At 38.7% G+C, this 22,833-nt stretch overlaps 1 protein-coding gene across 1 annotated transcript in view; it reads right to left on the bottom strand.

Annotated features, from left to right (window-relative positions):
- Positions 1 to 22,833, bottom strand: part of BICC1 (BicC family RNA binding protein 1) — a 317,919-nt gene that overhangs the window by 189,315 nt on the left and 105,771 nt on the right. Inside the window, exon 2 of the mRNA XM_004473203.4 lies at positions 15,587 to 15,633. Within this exon, the coding sequence (XP_004473260.2) occupies positions 15,587 to 15,633 (47 nt within the window). The remainder of the gene's footprint in view (positions 1 to 15,586; positions 15,634 to 22,833) is intronic.

Below are 22,833 nucleotides of genomic sequence, written 5' to 3'. Positions count from 1 at the left end.
TTTAGTGTATACCCTCTTACAAATCATATTATGGAGCATTTAGTCCTTAGAGAATAAAGTTGAACAGAAAATGAAATCCATTAGTAATTAACCAAAAAATTAGATAATTCCTTCTTCTTAATCAGTAGTAGAGACCAACACAAACTTACATTTTGTCTTTGCAAAGATTGTCTTCCCAATCTTTGCTGCATATTGAAGTTACCTAGGAAGATTTTTAAAAATACTAATATCTAGGCCTTACCTCAGAACAATAAAAATTCCTCGGACAGACCTTCAGCCAGGGTTGAGAACACTGCTATAGACTAAGACTTTACTATCACTAAAATGGTTAACAGTAAAGGTGGGGAAATGGGAAAGGAAACATGAATTCCAGTTAATAATTCAGCTAGAAAATCCACCCCTGAGAAACTAAGACTTGGCTGTATTTATTCAGTATATCGTCCTGGACTGCAAATATTCTTGGCCTTCCCTTCTCTGTAATTGCTCATCATTACACTGGTGGTTTAATGCTAATACTAGAGTAAACTAAATTGATAGCCAGCGATTTCTTTAAGGGAATGTTAAATTTTACACAAAGGGAACCAAATTTTCTATTACTTGCCAAATTTGAATCATTGGTACTTTTTTCTTATAAGTTTTGGTTTGATTTCCATAAAACACAGCCAGAAGAAACTGTACAGCCATAACTTTCAACTGTTTCCCTGGAAAATTTTTTTAGAAAACTTCATGGCATAGAAGATGCAGAACATAGTTAGATGAAATTATTTATTTTACAGTCAGCATTCTGAACTTCGCAATTTTATAATCCAAAATATAATGAATGGGGAAACGGATGTAACTTAAGTGATAAGGCCTCCACCTACCATACGGGAGGACACGGGTTCAATCAATCCCTAGGGCCTCCTGGTGAAAAGGGAGAAGAGAAAGCATGCCTGTGTGGTGAGCCAGCGCCCGCGTGGTGAGTGAGTGCCCACGTGGTGAGCTGAGTGACTGCGTGAGTGCCCACGTCGAGAGCCAAGTGCCCACGTGGCAAGCCCGCCCAGTGAAGCGAGTGCCTATGCGAGTACCTGCGTGGTGAGCCAAGTGTCCACGTGAGTGCCCGTGTGGTAAGCCAGTGCCCACGCAACTGCCCACGTGGTAAGGCGAGTGCTCACGATGAGCCGAGTGCCCTCACAAGTGAGTCATGCAACTAGATGATGATCCAACAAAAGAAAGACGAAGAGGAGAGTCAAGGTGAAGCACAGCAGAGACCAGGAACTGAGGTGGTACAACTGACAAGGAACCTCTCTCTATATCAGAGGTCCCCAGGATTGAATCTCAGTGAATCCCAGAGGAGAAAGATGAGAAGACAAAAAAAGAAATAGATATAGAAGACTACACAGCAAATGGACGCAGACAGCAAACAAACAAACAAAAATCAGCAGGGCGGGGGAGAAGGAAGGGAAGAAAAAAAAAAAGAACTGGGGACAAAAAAAAATGTTATGAATGTATTTCAATAATTGAAAAAGCAGTTTCAAAGCAGAGTTAAAAGTTAACCTTCCTGAGAATGCATTTATCACCCAGGAAAGTAGAGGGAAGAACAAAGTAATAATATATACTACATTCAGGCTAATAAAGAAGTCAGAAGCTGTAAAACGAACTACATCTGCAAAATATTTTTTCATCTTGGCTATCATTTTTAATTCTCTTTATCATCTTTGAATAGACAATGAGTATAAATAATATGCTCTCCTAACTTTAATCTGGACTTCAAATCTTTCCACTCATCCTCTCAACCTTTCACTTGAATCTGGGAGTAATTAGCTTTGAGGAAACAATATAATGATATAGATAAATTTTAACTACTCTGTCTTCTGGCCCATATGAAAAAGAAATAGTTTTCCATGTCCCAAATTCTGCCCTTGAAAAGGTACTCGGATATCCCTTCTGTGGGACATGTCTTTCCATTTTCCCTCCATTCACAAGTCGAGGTAAAGGAGTCACAGGGCTGGCAGACATCTTAACCTAACCTAAACACTGCTGCGCTCAGAAACTCTTACACAGAGCCTTCCCTATCTTACCCAACATACTAATTATACTCTTTTTATAGATCCCACAAAACTGACTCCAACACTCTCTCCTTGGAGGTGCCTTCCCTGATTTCCTACAGCAGAAGAAATCATTCTCTCCTTTCCTCTGTTGGAAGCCCTTGCCATGCTGAACGGCACTAACCTGTTGCTTCTCCTCTGCAGGGTGACTGTCTTGAGGCAGGGGCCCCCTTTCCCCTCCAAGTCCCTGCACCTCGCATGCACGGAGGGCAGGAAATATTGTGTGAATAGCTTCCTTGGCATCTCTGTGAAGTCTGAAAGTAGTCACTCATTCTAACTACTTCTTATAAGCATCTTTTTCCTTCATACTGAAAGCTCTCTGAAAGTAGAAATTATTTTTTCTTAAGTATTTCCATGGAGCCTAGAAGACCGCAAGAGAGGTTTCAGATCCCGAGACTATGAGGCACTTCATCATATTTTTAATATATTAAAGGAATAATAAAGTGACACGATACTCGAATAAGACGACATGTCCAACTTCTAATTAATTACTGAAAAGTACTACTTCCTTCATTTTAATACTGGTCTTTCAATTTATTGGCCAAAGCCAAGAAAAGCTTAGTCTCTCCAAACCTACCAAAGCAGGGAATTTTCCGTGAAACTTCTCAGACAGCACCTCCTACCGACTTACATATGAATTCAGACCATTGTCTTAAAAATGTCATTGAAAATAAAATGGGAAGAAGTTCTATTTAAGAAAGATAGCTGGATTTTACTCACAGGAGATTATGGTTTCCCAATAACTCTACAGTAAATATAAGGCACATGGGAATTGAAGCTGGTTTGTTCCTTTCAAAAAGTAACTGATGACGAACTCAAGAAAGAGGACCACAAAGGAAACACAAAAGCCTGCCTATTTCTACAGTTGATTTCATCTTTGGATAAATTCCCTAGTTTCCTACCTATCATTGCTTTAACCACTGAGAAACAGAAAATCTGAATGACTGGAAGATAATTTAGGGTAACAAAAAATACTTTCTAAGAGTGGTAAATGTCAAAGTAAGGAAATGCAACTCATTCACTTCTCCTAGACTATTTTGATTTCACCAAAAGAAGAAAAGAATGTAAGCGGAAAAAAGCTAATGTTTATTTTTTTTCCTTTCACCATCAAAAATGCCAAAAAAGAGCTTTCAGAGTGGAATTTACATCCAAAGAAATAAAAAATAACAAGGGCGCCAGTTTGGGACAAGCCACAATTGCTAAACATACTAAAAGAGAGGGCAACATTCAAGATGTTTAATAATTTAATTCAAGGATCCTGTTACTTAGAGAGGCAGAGTAACAAAGCATTTTCCTTCACCACTATCAAAAACTGAAAATGTTCATATGCTGAACTAACCCCTCTGCATGTCAGCTGGTTAAAAACTTGCCACAAAAAGGATAATATTGATTAAAACCTTATTAATGTCAATGATGGAGGAGAAGGGGGAAATCCTGGTATGTTGGGGGAAAAGCACGTAACAAAATCTTTTTGGAATATAAGGACAGAACTTGGTTTTTTTCTAACTAAGATATTAATAATAGTAATGGCCTTATTGTTCCTTGAATAGTGACCATGAAAAAGAAATACTAGAATAAGTATTTCTAGAATAAGAATAAGAATACTACCTAGAATAAGAATACTACCCACTGAGAGTGTTCCTCATACACACTGGGATAGCATATTTTAATGTTGCAGTTATATATACATTTCAAACGGCAGGTTTTGGAAAAATGGCTCATGTTTTACCTAAACAGTACTGTTCCTTTAAGTATATAACTTAGTTTGAGCCACTTGTTGAGGGGTTAAATTACTACAATTTTTTTTAGTGTATATGCATGAAATCTTTGAAGAAAGGACATGGCTTTCATGCCTTTTACTTTGATTATTGATCACAAGGACTGGTAGAGAGTTTCTCTACTATGCTAGGAGAAGACTGCAAGGACACCTGCTGACCAGAGCTGGAGAGGCACCACAAACTGTGACGGCTCCAGGTACGGCATCTCACACTTCTGACAGATCTGCTTCTCTCCATTAGTTTTCTACATCATGTCCTCCGTGGATGCGTTTCCTCTGCTAATTCACGGCTTCTTCTCCCTCATAACTCCAACTTTCCTGTGGCCAGCACTGTCAGTCACGACTTCTCCTTTGTCCCATCCTGTGTCACAACCTTTGTGATTCAGTGCCCACTACCACTCCAGGTCTTAATTTTCTAGTTCACTAGAGACTAATCTGGTTCACTTGACGATTAAAGACAGTCACATAGATCATGGCCACTGTGTACAGAAGGTTCATTATTGGATCTAGTACCCACAACTTGGACCAATCAGCTACAGCTGGAGGAACAGAGAAAGAGAGTCAGGTGGTGCAAAATGCTAGCTCCTCTTCTTTCTCAATATAGGGCATATGAGGAAAGGAGGCACCCTAATCACATAAACTACAAAGTGTATAATCTAAAAAGTGCTATGCAGAGATAAGAGAGTGGACTCAGCCAGAAGACAAATTCTAAAGAAACCTCTTTTAATTAAATAAATTCAAAATACTAAACACTCTAAGCAAAAGGCTAGTCTCTAAATAAAAGAAAGAGTTCCAAAACCAAAGGAAAGACTGATTCATGGAATCATAACTGTAAATCTCCTAGATGAAATAAAGTAGCAAAATATCAAAGGTACAAACTTCATAATGGCAACTCTTACTGGGATTTTGAAATTTTACTGTTGAAACAAAATACAAAGGAACATAAAATCCATCTCATTTATTTACTGTATTGATGTGCCTCCCACCCCTTCAAATGTACCACAAACACCCAAATTCAGAACCCTACTTAGTAAAATTTGCAGTTTTAGCCAGAACTTCTCTCACACTAGAAGGATAGCCCACCCAAGAGGACAGTATCATTGTTGATTTAAAGGAAAAAAAATTAACTGTTATTAACAATAGTCAAGCATGAAGTCAGAAAACTCCTCTTCAAGTCCTGGCTGCCACCAACTATCTGTCTGACCTTGAAAAAAATTAATAACCAAAGAACATGGTTTCCTCATTTACAAGAAAGTGACACTATGACAAAAATGTATTGATTTCTTCTGTGGGTGCTTTTTAGATCAGTAAAGGTTAAATCTCTTTATTATTAATAAATTGGGAAACGGACTTTGGCCCAGTGGTTAGGGCGTCCGTCTACCATATGGGAGGTCCGCGGTTCAAACCCCAGGCCTCCTTGACCCGTGTGGAGCTGGCCATGTGCAGCGCTGATGCGCGCAAGGAGTGCCATGCCACGCAGGGGTGTCCCCCACGTGGGGGAGCCCCACACGCAAGGAGTGCGCCCATGAGGAGAGCCACCCAGCGTGAAAAGAAAGAGCAGCCTGCCCAGGAATGGCGCTGCCCACACTTCCCGTGCCACTGACGACAACAGAAGCGGACAAAGAAACAAGACGCAGCAAAAAGACACCAAGAACAGACAACCAGGGGAGGGGGGGAAATTAAATAAATAAATAAATCTTTAAAAAAATAATAATAATAAATAAATAGCATTTGAAAGATACTAAAAGGCACCACACTGAACCAGTCATTTTCCCTAGGAGAGCATAGTGAAAATCATACAGGAGTTATGGCCACGGATTTATTGCCCAAGCCAGGTGAAATCTTCAAGAGTGATGCTTTCCACACTATCATATTCTGGCCACAATATCTCCAAAATGGTCTCCAAGCAAATGCCAGGTTGAGAGCTCTGAATAAGACACACCAGGCATTGTGAGTCACCTCCCTGTGGGCCTTCCTGCAGTCTGAATTCAGCACATATCCTAATCTATGGCACCTAGCAGTGTCACTGGAGCCAATCTTTCCTCTTCAGTTGAGGAAATAGTGGCAAGAAATGTCAATTCCTCATGTCTGTGTCCAAATCAACAGTGTCTGAAGCTTATATAATCCTTAGCTACTTCTGGATCGCATCCGTATCATGGATATTATGACTTCAGTAGAAATATGCACCCAAAATACTATTACCACATTTAAAATGAGACACTGATCCTATTCCTGAAAGTGAGGGATCTGAAAACTAGGTCATATGATAAATAAGAAACTAAGTACCTTTATTCTGAAGAAAAGAAGACACAAAGATGTTTTTAAAAAAAATCATCGAACTGCTTTATAGATCCAAACGACAAACAAGAGCAAGTGGATGAAATCAGGGGGAAGACCTTCTAAAGATCAAAAATAATGAATTATCTCCCTTGTATTTATCTGAGCCCTGTTTTGTCTTATAACTGCTGAAAATGATACTGAAGGTACTTCAGTACTTGATGGGAAGCAGAACCAAATGACCACTTAGGTCCCTTTCAACAATAATCGTGTGTTTTCAAAAAGTTGGTAACAATTTATGACTCCATGTGCAAACTCAATCTTTTTTTAGCAGTTATAATTTGTTCTATTAAATAAGTTTGTAGTTGTTCATACGGTTGTTGCCTTTTATGATTATAAAATAAAGGCCCACTGTAGAAAAATATAGAGAAAAACTTTAAATCAACCATAATCTCACCACTAAGACAGTCACTTAACAAAATTTGAGTCAGACTGTTTAAATGCATTTGGTCTGGATTTCTGCATTTATATAGCAAGCAAATTCCTAAGTCATTAATATTTACCCAAAAAAACACCATTTTTAATTGCTACATTGTAATCTAAATCCAAAGTTTGTATATGCCATATTTCAAATATTACATTGAACATTTAGATTATTTTTAACTTTTCACTATTGTAAATATTGCCACACTGAATATCTGACTATCACTCAGAGAGACTACCAAAGCAAATGCATAGCTCTTGTGATTGGAACTAAACTTAATCCTTTCTCAAAAATATTTAGTACCACTATCTCTAAAAATTTCTTCTAACCCCCACAGAAATGTTTAGATTTGTTTATGTATTAAATTTTGGTTTATCTGTGTAATGTGGGCAATTTTCTGAAATTTTAACATCAACCATAAATAAGGCAAGTTTATATCTCACAATATTTTTCAATTACAGGAAGTGTTAACAATTGCAGAAATTAAGCTATACACATAATCCATTCAGGGAAAGGATTTTACAAAATAATTTACAAGTCTTCTTAAACTACCAGCAATATATGCCTTAACTGGACTTTCTATGGTTCTTCTATCCTAGGTGCACGGCAAATTAGAATCTAATTCAGAGTTTCCCTTAAAAGTCCTAGTTTCATGAATTCAATTTCATGAATTCATGGTTCAGTGCTTTCAATTTAGTTTCAAGAAAAGAGGAGATCATTTCAATCCAAAATAACTAAACTTACCCCAGATGTTGATTTAAGACTGTTATTATTCACTTTTAAAAATCTTAATAACAATTAGGTTACATACTACCATCAAAACATAAACTTTGCAAGAATCTCAATGATGTACTCTGCTTCCACAGTTCCTGAAAGAGGAATAAAACAGCAAATGTGGTTTTCATAAAGCAGCTGCCCGAAATTACTGCCAAATAAAAGCCAAGTATATAACATTATGGCACAATTTGATGCAGGTGACTTTACAACACACTAAGAGAATATGTGTCCAAAATCCAGGTTTCTTGAGCTCAAATGAACACAAGGAAAGACCTTAGAAGAGCAGATGATGATCAAGTTACTTAGAATAGTCTTTCTTAATATTTTCTCACTAACCCCATCTACTAGATTCTTGATAGAAAACAGCAAACCATAAAAATATAAAAATAGGATCTTTAACAACTTACCAGAAAATGACCAGAAACCCTTTTTTTTTGGTTCATTCCTTTTTTCTAAGTCTTTTCAATAATCAGTTATCCCAATCTAACCAGTAGCAGGAGAGAAACATGACCACAGAATCTCTCATTGAAGCTTAACAGAATTTAGTGTCCCTAATTGTTAATTTTAAGGCCTAAATATCCATTGGTGATAATCTTTACTCTAGTTTGGGACCACCACTATAATACTACACAATCTTTGTAGAAAACCTTCAGAAACCACTGAAAAAAGAAATTCCTCAATTTATACGCTTTTATACCTCTTGAATTTTGAACCATGTGAATGTATTAACTATCAAAAAAATACTAAAATTAAAACTTAAAAATATCATAATTTATTTAAGTCAAATCTAATTCTTTGTCTTTAAGCATAAAGATTGAGTGTTAGAAAAAGTATATCCATAGGCTACAATTAATTGAACTCATTTTTAAATAATTAAACTAAACTTTATTACTAAAGGAATATGATTAATTTGATATATGCAAAATGATGGCCAAAGAGAATAGAAGCAATTTTACAGTCTTTGCCTTCTCTCCCCCCAAAAAAGATTCAAGTAGTCCCCATCTAAAACTCCCTAAAACATTCATTTTGAAGTAGAGAGACAAATATTCTGTCAAATTTCCCAAGAAGATAACACTTGATACTTTCCAGTCTCAAAATGCCAAAAGTAATATTTCCCTAAAAAGGATGAGTTTGTGGGTGATAAGCCACCAAGAAGTATCTCATTTATGTCAGTCATACCTGTTAGCCTTGTGAGAAGCAAAATTTTATAGGTTAGTTTTCCAAATTAATGTCCAATATATTTTAAGAGCATAAAATAGTTCTACACTTAAAATATGTGATATGTACTTTGGGAAAAAATGCTGTTCATATAAAACCCCCAATACAATGGAAACTCGGTCTTTATCCTTTACGATGCTGGCTGGATTTTGTCTTCTTCAGCATTGGGATTACAGATTTCTAAAACATTTTGCTGCTTTGATGAGTCACTTGTAATTCAATCACTGTATCCATCTCTACCTAACACACTGTAACACACTTTCCCCTCTAAGATCTGGCAGTAGTCATTTCACAAGAGGGAGAAAAAAGAAACTGATTAAAAGGAAACAGAGCAGACAGTGAGTAAGCCATGAACAACTGCCCAAAAAAAATGAAAAAAAAAACAATGCAAAAAATCCTGGCAGTTTCTATGTGTCTCAATTAGACAGAGTTACCATGAGGGGCGGATAGAGAATTAGAAAGAATACTAATAACCAGCTGATGATGTAACTAGAAAATAACCTTGAATAAAAGGGTCAACTCAGACCAGCAGAATATCTCAGTCTACATATAATACCAGGAGTTAAAAATGCTTTTAGACCTGAATAAAAGGGGAAAATAGAAAGGACAAATGAGTTTATATGGCTATGAGTCTCCAAAAAGAGCCGGGAGGTTATCAGAGGGGTTGCCCTTATGCACACCTCAGCAGAGTCCTAGAGACAAATAAAGTAGATACAACCTCAGGTATTGGTTCTTCTGAGGGCTACAGAGACCCACAGGTACTATGGTCATGGCAGATGAAGTTCAGTGAATTGTCAGTTGGCCCTACTCTGGAGTTTGTGTTTCTGTGTGATGGAGCTGGACTCAGATGTGATCTTTGTCCACAAGCCTCTTCTGTTACTTTTACCGGAACTGTAGTTGGTGCTGGGGTTTAGTGTATACCCAGGGGACCTGAATCTCTGGACTGTCCGTGTGATAGCCAGACCCCAAGCCTCAACAGAATTACAACTCCTATACTCTGGTTTATTGGACTTATCCCACTCAGCTAACATGGAGGTGAAGAAGGTCAATCACCACACCAGAGAGCCAAGAGTGCCTACAACTGAAAGCAGGAGGACTGCATCCAGCATCCATGCGGAATCTAAGCTCCCTTTTGATATAGATGTGGAGTGGACACAACCATTCCAGGGTCCACAGGATGGAGGAATAGATTATGGATTAGAGTGGACTTACTGACATTCTATTCATGAACTACTGTGATTAGTAATAGAAGAAAATGAGGCATTGGTGGGGGGAAAGTGGCCATGGTAGCTGCTGGGGGTAGGGAGTGGGAGGAAGAGATGAGATGTGGGGACGTTTTCGGGACTTGGAGTTGTCCTGGGTGGTGCTTAGGGGACAGTTACCGGACACTGTATGTCCTCCCATGGCCCATTGGGTGGACTGTGGGAGAGTGTGGGCTATGATGTGGACCACTGACCATGAGGTGCAGCTGTGCTCAGAGATGTATTCACCAAGCAATGAATGTCTCATGATGATGGAGGAGGTTGTTGTTATGGGGGGAGGAGTGGGGTGAAGAGGGTGGGGGAATATATAGGGACCTCATATTTTTTTAATGAAATAGACAAAAAATAAATAGTGAAATGTATCAGTTAAAAAAAAAAAGAAAGAATACTAATAAAGCTGTATCCATTCCTTCCTTTTGAAAGTGTAGTTAAGGGCCAAAGAAAAAGCTCAGTTACTGGAGAACTTTGAAGAGTTTTGTTTGTTTCTTTGTTTAGGAGGTACCGGGGATTTAACCCAGGACCTCATACAAGGGAAGCAGGTGCTCGACAACTCGTGCTACACCTGCCTCCCCTGCGGAAAGTTTTAACACAGAAAAACATTTGGGATCGCTCCAATGCAAATAACTTGTAATCTCATTAGCCAATTAGAGAAAATCACTTCATACATATTTTTAATATGCAAAGAAAAAAGACTAAAGGTGTATAAACAGGAGGACTCTTTCAAAAGTGGGGTTACAGACTCTTTTTCCCTCGTTTGCCATGTTATATATTCATTGTAGATGACTCAGAAATGACTTGTAATACTTAAATAACAGATTTAGTATAAATTACTACATTCAGGCATATAAAATGTGTAGATCAAATTAAGCGTAAAAATATGATAAATTACACTGAAGTAGAAAACATAGTAAATTGTTCTACAGAACCACTGCTTCCATTTAAAAGTTTTCAAAAAATACGACAGGAAGACACACTTTGACTACATCCATTTTTTCCCTAACAATTATTTTTGGTGAACAGTGCCTGCAAAATTCATTTCCTCCCCAAATACCCCAGCCCCCAAACCTCCAACCCACCACTGCAGGTTGGTAAAGTCATGTGACTAGGTTTTCTCTAGGGAAATGTGAGATGAAGTAACACATGCCACATCCAGGCCTGGGCCTGGAGATCCCACTCTCTTCTCCTTTCTCACCACCTCACATTTGGATGTGGTGGTGACCCACCTTCAATGACAGAGATGCGGTCCATGCCTTAAGGAACAGCAGGGCTAAAGGAACCTGAGGCCCTAAATAGCAGCATGGGCCACAGCTTCCCACCAAGCTGTAATATCCTTCTTAGGATGTTACATGAGAGTAAAAAGTAAAACAAGTGTATCTGTTATTTAAGGTCACTATAATTGTTGGAATTCTCTGCTATAACAGGGAAACAGAGTTCAGGGGAAATAAAATATTTAAAACACATGCAGTAAAACAATAAATAGAAAACTACGCAGACCTCAGGTAGAAAAAGTAACAATGACTCTGAGAGAGAGTTTAAATCTACAGTAGACTGAACAGCTCTACTACAGCTTCAAATTTGAGGAAATACATTTAATGATCTTGCTATTAATAGACAATTTAAACCTTCGGAGAAATCTTCCAATTATCCTAGAACATTTTAAAAATTTTAATCTTTAATTTTCTTAATTTTAAAAATTTGTAATGGTTATAATTAAATTGGTATAATTTACTGAGTATAATCATATTGTTATGATTTTACATACATTTTACAAAAAAAATACAGTAACATATAAAAGTCTCATACTCCTCCTCCAATCCCCTCTCCTTGGAAAAAGCTACTATGAAGTTTAGTAGGTGTCCTTCCAAGCTCAGAAGATATTTTTAAAACAAAAAGGATAGTCAAATTTTAAATTCAGCTAAAGAGAAGTTTTAATTTTGGTTTGTGATAATACCCCAGAATCAAATTTTTTTTAAAAAATTCCAATAAATAATCATATAGATCTCACATTTGAGTTACTCTGTGAGAATGAATAGTACTTTTTCAAAGATGTTAATGAGCAGCAGTGTGAGTTCTTTCTGGTTCTTAATGTTTCCCAAAGAGTCATTATGTGCAATTGGAATATGTGTGACTAGAAGAAAGCTCCCTTCTCCATTACTTCATTCTAATGTAGATGAACTATAATATCTCCTTCTGTCTGGTCAAAACATCAAAAATTACTCTTCTGGAATTTGGGAAGACTGCCCTTTATTAAGTTACAGGTTTTTTCCAGGGTGAGAATCCAAATCCTACACTTGTAAATCAAGAAGATACTTTCTATAGAATTAAATAAACAAATGAGATTAAAATGCCTCCAATTCAGTTACTCAGAGACCTCATTAACCTGTAACAAAGAAGGGACTCTACTTCTCCAACCCATAGTTTGTGGAAAGTACATGTGTCTCTGTATCCAAACATATGCTTCCATTTAAAATGCTGGAATGTATAGATGGGTCCACAAAGAGTGATAAACATTAGCAAATCTTCTAAGAATGAAGGTCCTTTATGACCACATATACCATGTTTGATTCAGATTTTAAGCCTCTGAATCACATAAAACTGAACAGTCTGCTTTTTACAACTATATACGAGTTGAAGAAGAATGAAAAATAAATTCTTCCACAAACAGCATCTCTTTGTACCACCACAGTCAATCCAAGACTGTGACTTTTGCTGTTTACCTCGTTTTCTTCTCCTTACTGGCACTCAATCTCCAGCCCCTCCCACCCTCCCACCCCCACAAGACCCTGACAGTCATTTAGCCTCTTCAACTGCAATCCTAGTCAAAATGGGATGTGTGATCTCAAGTTATTTCTCATTCATAAAGAACTGAATCTACTTTGAGTGACTTGACTTACCTGACTGCAGTAGGCACTGCCAGCATTTGCATTAAAAGTCTTTTGCTTCCAACTACGGAGGGAAAACCTCAGTCATCACCTAACATCAGACTGCACGTAAGGAGGCAGGTTGGAGTCAGGAAGTCCTCTAAAATCACATGAGGGAAGGGCAGCCCCAAAAGCCAATCTGAATTAATCCACAGGGTGTGGTATGAATCGCAGGAGAACTGGAAAAGATATCTCTATAGGGCAATGTGCTCCTCCCTGCTTCCCAATCCCTTGTCAAAGATGAGCTAGGGGTCCTGTCTTGGGTGGCTTGAGTCCTCCTACTAGGGGTCATCAGAGCAAAAGCCCTTGGAAGACTCAGAACTCATCCTGCCCTGGCATAAATCCATGGGCTCACACATACCAGCATCATCTCTCCATATTTCTCTCCTCTCCTCTCTCTTGGAGGAAACACAACTCAAAAGACTTCTTCAATTCCCAGAACCTGTTTCCTTTCCCTCTGACGAAGACGGTCAGGTGTTCATCCTCTTGTATACATAAAAACCTGGTTTTACATAGTACTAATGTGGACACTGATCAAAAAAGATAAAGTCTAAAATAATACAAATAAAAGATGAAAAAAGGGTTTTCAACACAATTCAAAGAGTTGTATTCAGATTATCTAACTAAAGGCAGGGCAGCTAAGGCCTAAAATGTCCAGGTATTGAGTAGAAATTGGACATTAACCAATGTCAGCTAATGCCAAGTCAAGGCTTTAGGCAATGTACATGAAGTTCAACAGCACAGGTCTAAAGCAGGGGTAGAAAACTTATGGTCTGGCACATTCTGTTTGGTCAGCACACTGTTTTTTAAAATGTTTTTATTTAAATCACTTTAGGAAAAGTCCTCCATATAGAAGAAAGGTACTTCATCACACTCGAAGGCACACTTCAACTAGCACCACAAACCACGGTCATATGCCAGCTAAATATTTCAAGTGTGAATGCCATATGAATTCTTCCACCTCCAAGCCTTTTTACCTTCTATTTTTCTGCCTATAATAGAATGCCCTTCCAACACTCCCAAGGTTAGTTTCTACTGGCTAGTTTCTACTACCCTAAGGATCTCAAGAAATCCTTTTCCATCTCCTAAAGTCCTGGTCATGTGTTCAACTCTTTATGACCCCAACTCTCCTGCTAACTATTAATGCGACCAAATTGGCAGATACCATAAATTCTTTAGGGCATGCACAATGCCTCCTTATTCATTCTTGTATCTCCAGTGTTTAGCAAACCACAGGTAGTGAACAAATATTTTCAAAATGAAGAAACGGCGATATAAGTATCAATTCTGAAAATATTTATTTTTAATACCCTGGAAGGGAATTCAGATGAATGACGGAGTTGACAAAAAGTAGATCAAAGAAGGCAAGAGAATGAGAAGGCTTGTGTATTAGTCAGTCAAAGGGGTACTGATACAAATACCAGAAATTGGTTGGTTTTTGTAAAGGGTAATTTATTTGGGGTAGGAGCTTACAGATACTAAGCCATAGGCATAGATTGCTTCCCTCACCGAAGTCTACTTCCCTGGGTTGGAACAAGATGGCTGCTGACGTCTACCAGGGTTAAGGCTTCCTGGGTTCCTCTCTTCCCAGGTCTTGCTTCTCTCTGGGTTCAGAGTTCCTCTCTTTCCAGGGTTTACTTCTCTCTGGGTTCAGGGTTCTTCTCTTCCCGGGGCTTGCTTCTCTTTCCTCTTACTTCCCGGGGCTCCAGCTTAAGACTTCAGCATCAAATTCCAACATCAAAACTCCAGCATCAAAAAGCCTCTAAAAGCTCCAACTCTATCCTTTGCCATGCCTTTATCTATGAGTCCCCACCTACCAAGGGATGGGGATTCAAAACCCTACTGACATGCCCCAGTCAAAGCCCTAATCATAATTTAATCATACCCAGGTACAGACCAGTTTACAGACATAAGTCAATAAGTATTTTTGGAATTCATAACTATATCAAACTGCTACAGCTTGTAAAAGCCATTTCTGATTATACACAGGTTTTTCCCAAGGGTTGGATGACCCTCTAAAACACTATGTAACATCATCTATATTTGCTACAATGTTTTTACAATCTTCCCTTCCTCTAAGCACACCTGTATATTTTTTCCTACACTCATGCTTTGTAGATCCCAAAGTATTCTGAACAATACAATAAGCCCGAATGAATAAAAGAAAGAATGTGAATTCAAAGCAATTTCTCTGAAAGGAGAGGCATGTTATCTCATATAAAACACTGGCTTTAAGAAGTAAGAGCTGAGTAGAATCAACTGTCCTTTAAAGTTTCTCATCTCTTTTTTTGTTTCTCATACTCATTTTTAAATCAGCTCCAGCCTCTACTTCCCTTTGCTGTGTATGACTGACAAGAAGGTCAGAACTTCAAGAGCATGCCAGGGACAGAATGGGTATGGTTATCAATAATGATCAATATCTGATTATACTACCCTGCCCACAGTCATACTTACCAGCAATGAGGAATGCTGTGAGGACCTCATCTCTCTACCTCCCAGGTCAGATATGTGTTTGGGGAGGGAAGAAGTAGGGGGCATCCTTTGTAAAAGAGGATAATCAGGAGAGCATTTTGTTGATATGTGTATAAGAAATTAATGTGGCAGCCCTCAAATGTCTCCTTAAGAGTAGTACAATCCAGCCTCCTTCCATTTCCTCATCCCAAGTGTTTCCAGATATCTTATCAAAACCATACCCCTTCAGATGGAAGAGCTCTCAAGCACTTCTAGTACAGCTGCTGAACCAACTTATTTCCCCTTATCACCAAGAATAAAAAGCAACTCACCTTTTGAAAAAAGTCTTCTCCACTTTTGCCTTTTCCTTCAGCAGCAGCTGTAAATAAAAATGGATACATTTAAAATAGCTTCCTTTTTAAACCTACATATTCAAAAAACTATTAAGTATCAGTTATGAGAATACAAACGTGAACAAGATGCTATTCTTATTTCTCTAAAGCTCAGCACTTGCTAAAATATGCCTCATCTGTGAAGCAAAGTTGAAAAAGAATAAAACATTAATCCAACCCATTACACTCCTTCTTTAGATAATTTCATACTTCTTTCTTTGTCTGCAAAACTCTACGTATACAAATCTATGTAGACACATTGAGGAAAGTGATCCTGTCCTTTCGTAGTAAAGGAACTACAGGAACTACATGAACAAATGAAACTATCAACGTTACCAGCTGTAGCGCTCCAAGCACTTCCTATCTGTAATCCACAGCAATCTCAGCTGGTGGTTCATCTGGCGTGCCCTAGTTCTGAGCAAATGGTATCTATTCTAGGCCTTGCCATGACTATGCAATCTGCTTGGATTTCAGCTGGCACCATATATACTCCTTTAAACACTCGTTCATTCACAGATACAAAGAGAACAATCTGAGAATCAGACAGTAATGGTGAAGGTCACAGCCAACAAAACTTCATGTGAAATTAATTAATAGGTCACTATATTTGAACAATTGTTTTTGTATGTAAATAGCAGTTTATACATACTGGACAAATCCAGCTCTCTATGTTCAAAAGCCCTGTGACTCTATGAACCTCTTTTATTTACTTGTGGAAGGAGGTGGGAAATGTAACTAAATGGAGAGAGGAGACAGGATCTTGCTTGAAAAAAGTTCAGACTGCATCTTATGGAGGGTAAACATCAAACAGGACTCTGATTCAAGTGGAGGATGGAACAGCAGTTAATGATGTGGTGGAGGCCCCATGCCCGTATACTCCAGAACAAGGAAAGAAGTGAAGGAAGATCTCCTGGGACCAGGTCTGGAGGACCATGGTAACCCAAGCAGTGTTGGGCAACATTGCTGTAGGGCAGTGTGTGTGTGCACAGGTGCGCGTGTGTGTAAATGCATGGGGGGTGAGCTGGGGGGGGACCAGAGCACTTGGCAAGATGATGAACGACCCAGGAAGTGTGGAAAATCAGTAACTTAAGAATCACATTTGTGCAGTACAGACGCAAAATGGTGGTGTAGGAAGTTGTATAAACTTGCTCACTTGCCCTCTCCACTAGAAAAATAGAAGAGCTGGAAAATGACACTGGAATTGGCTAGGTGGTAATGCTGGAAACAGAATGAACATTTCTACCACCAAACCACCAATGCTCCAGCTGTTCAGAATGGACATTTGGAACAACTACAGGAGTGCTAGAGGGTGAGAGATGCTGCCGAGAGTTAAGCGTTTGAAGTGAAAAGCATGAACCAGTGAGGATCTGCCCCTACTCAGCCCCCACCAACATCTGGGAAGAGGCTGCAGCTGCAGCAACAGGGCCAGCAGCAGACAGCTGGGTCCAGGGCTGGCAGAGGAAACCTCCCCCTCCAAAAGTTGGGATTGAGATTCAAGATTAGAGTGGGAAATATGTGAGTAAACTCTAGCCTCACACGAGTGTCCACCTGGACTTAAAGTGCTGGTGGTTTGGTACAGTTTGGTTTTCTTCTGTGCATTGGTGTTTCCTCATGTGGCAGACCCTGAGGGCAGAGCACAGACTCAGCACTTCGTTTCAGCCCTCTCTGCAGTAGCAGCCTTTGGCTTCACACCAGCATCTACCAGGACTTAAAGACCAGTGCACTTTCTCAATGGTTGGCTTTCTTCCCTTCTCTTTCTTGTGTTGTTCAGATGGATGGATCCCAGAGGACCAAGAATAGATGCTAGGCTCGTTTCTCTCGCTATCAGCCTCTTCTGGCCTTACAATAGCATATTCGGGAACATAAAGAGCCAGGGCACCCTTTCACTTTTTTTGGGGGGGAGGGGTTGCCATTTTTTTTCCCTTTGCTTTAAATTTTTGGGTCGCTGGATTCCTGATAGGCAAGCAAAGAGGCTGGCATAGATTTCAGAAATGAAAAGAACAGCTCTGACTTCCCATCAAATAACATCTGGTACATAATAAGATACTTGAAAAGGCAGAGCACTTCATAATTTGTTTTCTTTGTGTGTGGTGGTGGGGGGGTATCTCTTTCTTAGTATTTTTTTCCCTTTTCTTTTCTTTTCTTTTCCCATTCCTCCCTCCCTCCAACTTTCCACCCCTTTTCTTTTTTCCCCTTCTACTTCTTAGTCTGGTAGGCTGAAGAACTGGAGAAATACATTTCCAGAATAATTACAACATAATCCTCAACATATTCAGTTCTCAACAAAAAGTATAAAACATAAAGGAGACAGGAAAGTATGTCCCAGTCACAAGAAAAGAATTCAGAAAATATATTGGAAAAAGCACAGCCTCTGGAATTCAAAGGTCTCAGAAAAACTCTCACAAATAGAATCAATGAACTAAAGGAAAACATGGATAAAGAACTAAAGGAAACCAGGAAAATGATATATGGACAAAATGCAAATTTTAATGAGACAGATATTATAAAGAAACAAATGGAAATTCTGGAACACAAAACTACAATAACTGAAGTGAAAATTTCAATAGAAGGTTTGGAGAGCAGACTGGAGGAAGCAGAAAAGGATCACCAAACTCAAAGAAAAAACAACTGAAACTATCCATGTTGAGGAGCAGAAAGAAAAGAGAATTTTAAAAAAAGAACAGAACCTGAAGAACCTGTGGGAAACAAACCAATAAACATATCATAGGAGTCTCAGAAGAAGAGAAAGGTAAAGGGCCAGAAAATTTTTTGAAGAAATAATGGCAGGAAAAATCCCAAATCTGATGTAAAATATGAATATACAAAAACCAGATATTCAACAACTGTCAAATTCAATGAACCCAAACATATCTGAACTCAGACTAATTATGATCAAACTGTCTAATGACAAGGACAAAGAGAATTTTAGAAACCCCAAAAGAGAAGCATCATGTCACATATACAGGATCCTTAATAAGATTAAAACCCAGTTTCTCAAAAGAAACCATGGAGGTCATAAGGCCAGTGAGAGGATACATTTAAACTGTTGAAAGAAAAATACTGTTACACAAGAATAATGTATACAGTAAACCTGTCTTTCAAAAATGAGGGAGAACATTGGAATGACACTGCAATGACAGGTATACACCATTACATATCTTGTCATAACTTAGAAAACTGAGCGGGGATGAGTATAAACATGTAAACTATAATTCACACTTAGTGGTAAACTATATAATGTAAACTATAATTCACACTTAGTGGCAATGCTCCAATATGTGTTCATCAATTATAGCAAATGTACCGCACTAATGAAGAAAGTTATTGTGGGAAAGTATAAGAGGGGTAGAGTGGGCATATGGAAATCCCCTATATTTTTTATGTAACATTTATGTAATCTAAGTATCTTGAAAATAATTAAGAGTATACACACATACACACACACACACACTCATCCACTGCTAGTGGGAATGCAGAAGGATCCAGCCATTCTGGAGGACAGTTTGGTGGTTTCTCAAAAGGTTAGCTATAGATCTGCCACATTACCCAGCAATTCCACTGCTGGGTATATACCCAGAAGAACTGAAGATAAGGACACAAACCAATATATGCACACCAATGATCATAGCAGCATTATTCACTATTGCCAAAACTTGCAATCAACCCAAATGCTCATCAACAGATGAATGGATAAATAAAACGTGGAATAAACATACAATGGAATAAAACTCAGTTATAAGAAGGAATACAGTACAAGCACATGTGATAACATGGATGAATCTTGAGGACCTTATGTTGAAGTGAAGCAAGTCAGACATTGAAGGACAAATATTACATGACCTCTCTGATACAAAACAAGCAAACAGAGCTGTCTCAGAGAGCTAGAGACTGGAAGACAAGCTTAAAGGAATTTGGGAGGGAGAGGAAGGCTGCAAGCTGATGCCTACATGGCTGAAGTCTATGATAAGTTGAGGTAAGTATTTGTACAGGGCAGGGATAAAATGGGGGCATAGGGAAACATTTGGGTGGGGCTTTGTGGGCTTGAGGGGGACTAGAGTTGGGAAGATGGGTCAGATGGCCCAAGGAATTGGGGATAGGGCTGGGGGGAACAGTTGAATATGGGAGAATGTCAGGTATATGTTAGAAGCTATAATGTTGAGAAAACTCTTTAGAAAATACAATAAGGAAGGATTACATGTTTAGAGTGCTTAAGGGGGGGGGGAATCTGGCACAGGGGCAGGCGTCTAGGAAGTGTGTGAGTGTTCATCTTGCCATAGTGTTATATCATTGGGTGGAGATGCATACAATGGTGGGAAGGTGTACCCACATCCTGGGGAGGCTTGATGTTCTCAAACAGAGGGAATTGTGTCTCTCAAGAGAATTGGTGGTTCCCAATGGTGGAAGGCAGTGAGTATGTCAAGCCCTCAGCATTGCTGCAATTATCTGTGAATCTGGTCCTTCAAGCAGTGAAAATTGATTGTCACTGAGAGGAGAGGGAGAGAGGAATAGGATAGAAGCAGGATAACTGGGGCAATGTAAGTGCAATGGAAGTGTTCCACAAGATCGTGCAATGATGGGTATAGGACATGTGAAATTACACCACAAATGTATAATAGTCTATAGGCTAAAATGTAAACCATAATGTAAAACATAAGGTAACTACAAATTTAGAAAAATTGTACAGCCTAAAATATAAACCATAATGTAAACCAAAATGGAACCATGTTTGATAGCTATTTTTCAATATCTGTACATCAGCTGCAGCAAATATGACATGAACATGTAAAAAAGATCATTGCTGGGGAAGGGGGAAAAGGGTTTGATGTTGGATATATGGGAGTCCCTATATTGTATGTGACTTTACTGTGATCTAAAACGTTTTTGAAGACAAAATTAAAAATAAGAAAAAAAAGAAGAAAGGATGTAGACACTGAGAAAGAAATGAAATAAATTGCCTTGCCAATGATCCATACAGGGTAACACCTATTACAGTGATGCAAGGCAAAATGTCAAAAACAAAGTTTTATGATATTTTTCATTTTTAATACCCCAATTTATTTTTACTTTATTTTAGTTTTTCTAAATTAGTATGTATTCTATTACTAATCTTTAAACCTATCACTGTTATCTCATTTTCCTATTAACTGAATTTGGCAATATATTAGGCTTCATTTTTTAAGAAGTTTTGGACCACAGAGGGGTTCAACTATGGCAGGGGAGGAATGCTGCTGTGGGGTGTTATTTATGGGGGACACATGGTTGGGAGGGAGTTCTCCAGGGCATGTATATAGGGTACATAAAAATTTTCAGATATATGTTGGGTATTTTCATAGTAGTTATAGTTACAAATGACAACTGAGGGAGTGCTGAGTTCCTAGCCAGAGGAGCTCTGTCACATTCCCCAATAGAACAGCAACAATCTCCCAAGTGCAAGGGCAAACACCAGTGAAGAAGGATGCTCCAATGATGAGCCCTTGATACTGATGACTATGCTTATGAGCCTGTGTGCCTGAAATTTGATCTAGACCTAGAGCTGCAGGGTGCCTAAGAGTTACTTCCTGAAAGCCTCCATGTTGTTCAAATATGGCGACTCTCTAAGCCAAACTCAGCATGTAAATGCATAACCTTCCCTCCAGCGTAGGACATGACTCCCAGGGATGAGCCTCCCTGTCACTGAGGGATTACTACCAATCACTAACTGGTGATGCAACTAGAAAGAGACCTTGAATAAAAGGTGGAAATGGTAAAGACAAATGAGTTTATATGGCTAGGAGTCTTCAAAATGAGTCCGAAGGTCATCAGAGGGGTTGTGCTTACGCACTTCTCAGCAGGATCCCAGAGAAAGCCAAAGTAGATACAACCCCAGGTACTGGTGCTCCTGAGGGCTACATAGACACAGAGGTTCTACGGTCATGACAGTTGGCTGTGGAGTTCAGTGCCTTGTCAGTGGGCCCTACTGTGTAATTTGTGTTCCTGAGTGTGACGGAGTTGGACTGAGATGTGACCTTTCTACATACGCCTCTTCTGTCACTTTTACTGAACCTGTGGTTGGTGCTGGGGTTGATGTATGCCCAGGAGACTTGAATCTCTGGACTGTCCATGTGCCAGCTGGGCCCTAAGCCTCAGCAGAGTTGCAGTTCCTACTCTCTGGTTTGTTGGACTTGCACAGGTCAGCTAACAGGGAGATGAAGATAGTCATCCACCACACTAGGCAACCAAGAACGCCTACAACTCCCAGCAGGAGAATTGCATCCACCACCTTGTGGGATCTAAGCCCCCTCTCAATAAAGAGGTGGAGCGGACATCACCACCCAGGGTCCACAGGATGGGGGAATAAAATATGGATTAGAGTGAATTTACTGGTATTCTACTATAGAACTTTGTGACTAGTAATGGAAGAAACTGTAGCACTGATCTGGATAAAATGGCCAAGGTTTTTGCTGAGGGCAGGCAAAGGGAAGTAGAGATGAGATGTGGCAGCATTTTTGGGACTTGGAGTTGTCCTAAATGATATTCCAGGGACAGATGCTGGACATTATATATACTGCCATAACCCACTCAATGGACTGGGGGAGAATGTAAACTACAATGTAAATTATAATCCATGCGGTGCAACAGTGCTCCAAAATGTACTCACCAAATGCGATGAATGTGCCACAATGATGAAAGAGATTGTTGATGTGGGTGGAGTGTGGGGTATGTAGGAACCTCTTATACTTTTTTCCCCCCATTAAGACAACAAATTTATTGTTTATGATGATTGTGGCTCTGAGTAACAGAAAAAAACACATACAAACAAAAACATTTCTTGAGAACCAAACTGGCCATAACCTACGATAAGGCTTACATTTTGAGTTTTGGGCATATGCATGTGTTGAACAACTGAAATTTTTTATTTGGTTGGGTTTTCTTTGTTTTTTCTTTTTTTTTTTAAATTTTTTGTCTTTATTTTTTAATGTTATTATACTTTTTAATGTAACATTTTTTGTGATTTATGTATCTAAAAAACAGACAATTTAATTTAAAAAATTTTTTAAAGGATTGCAAGAGTATTATGAACAATTGTATATGAAGAAATTAGATAATTTAGAATGGAAAAAAATCCTAGAAATACATCAGTTTCCCAAATTGACTCAAGAAGAAATAGAAAACAAACCTATAAAAAAATACAGGGAAACAGACTTTGG

This window comes from Dasypus novemcinctus, chromosome 6 (assembly GCF_030445035.2).
Source record: "Dasypus novemcinctus isolate mDasNov1 chromosome 6, mDasNov1.1.hap2, whole genome shotgun sequence".
Taxonomy (NCBI): domain Eukaryota; kingdom Metazoa; phylum Chordata; class Mammalia; order Cingulata; family Dasypodidae; genus Dasypus; species Dasypus novemcinctus.
The sequence above is the reverse complement of the archived record's forward strand: the minus strand, read 5'-3'. Positions and strand labels throughout refer to the sequence as shown.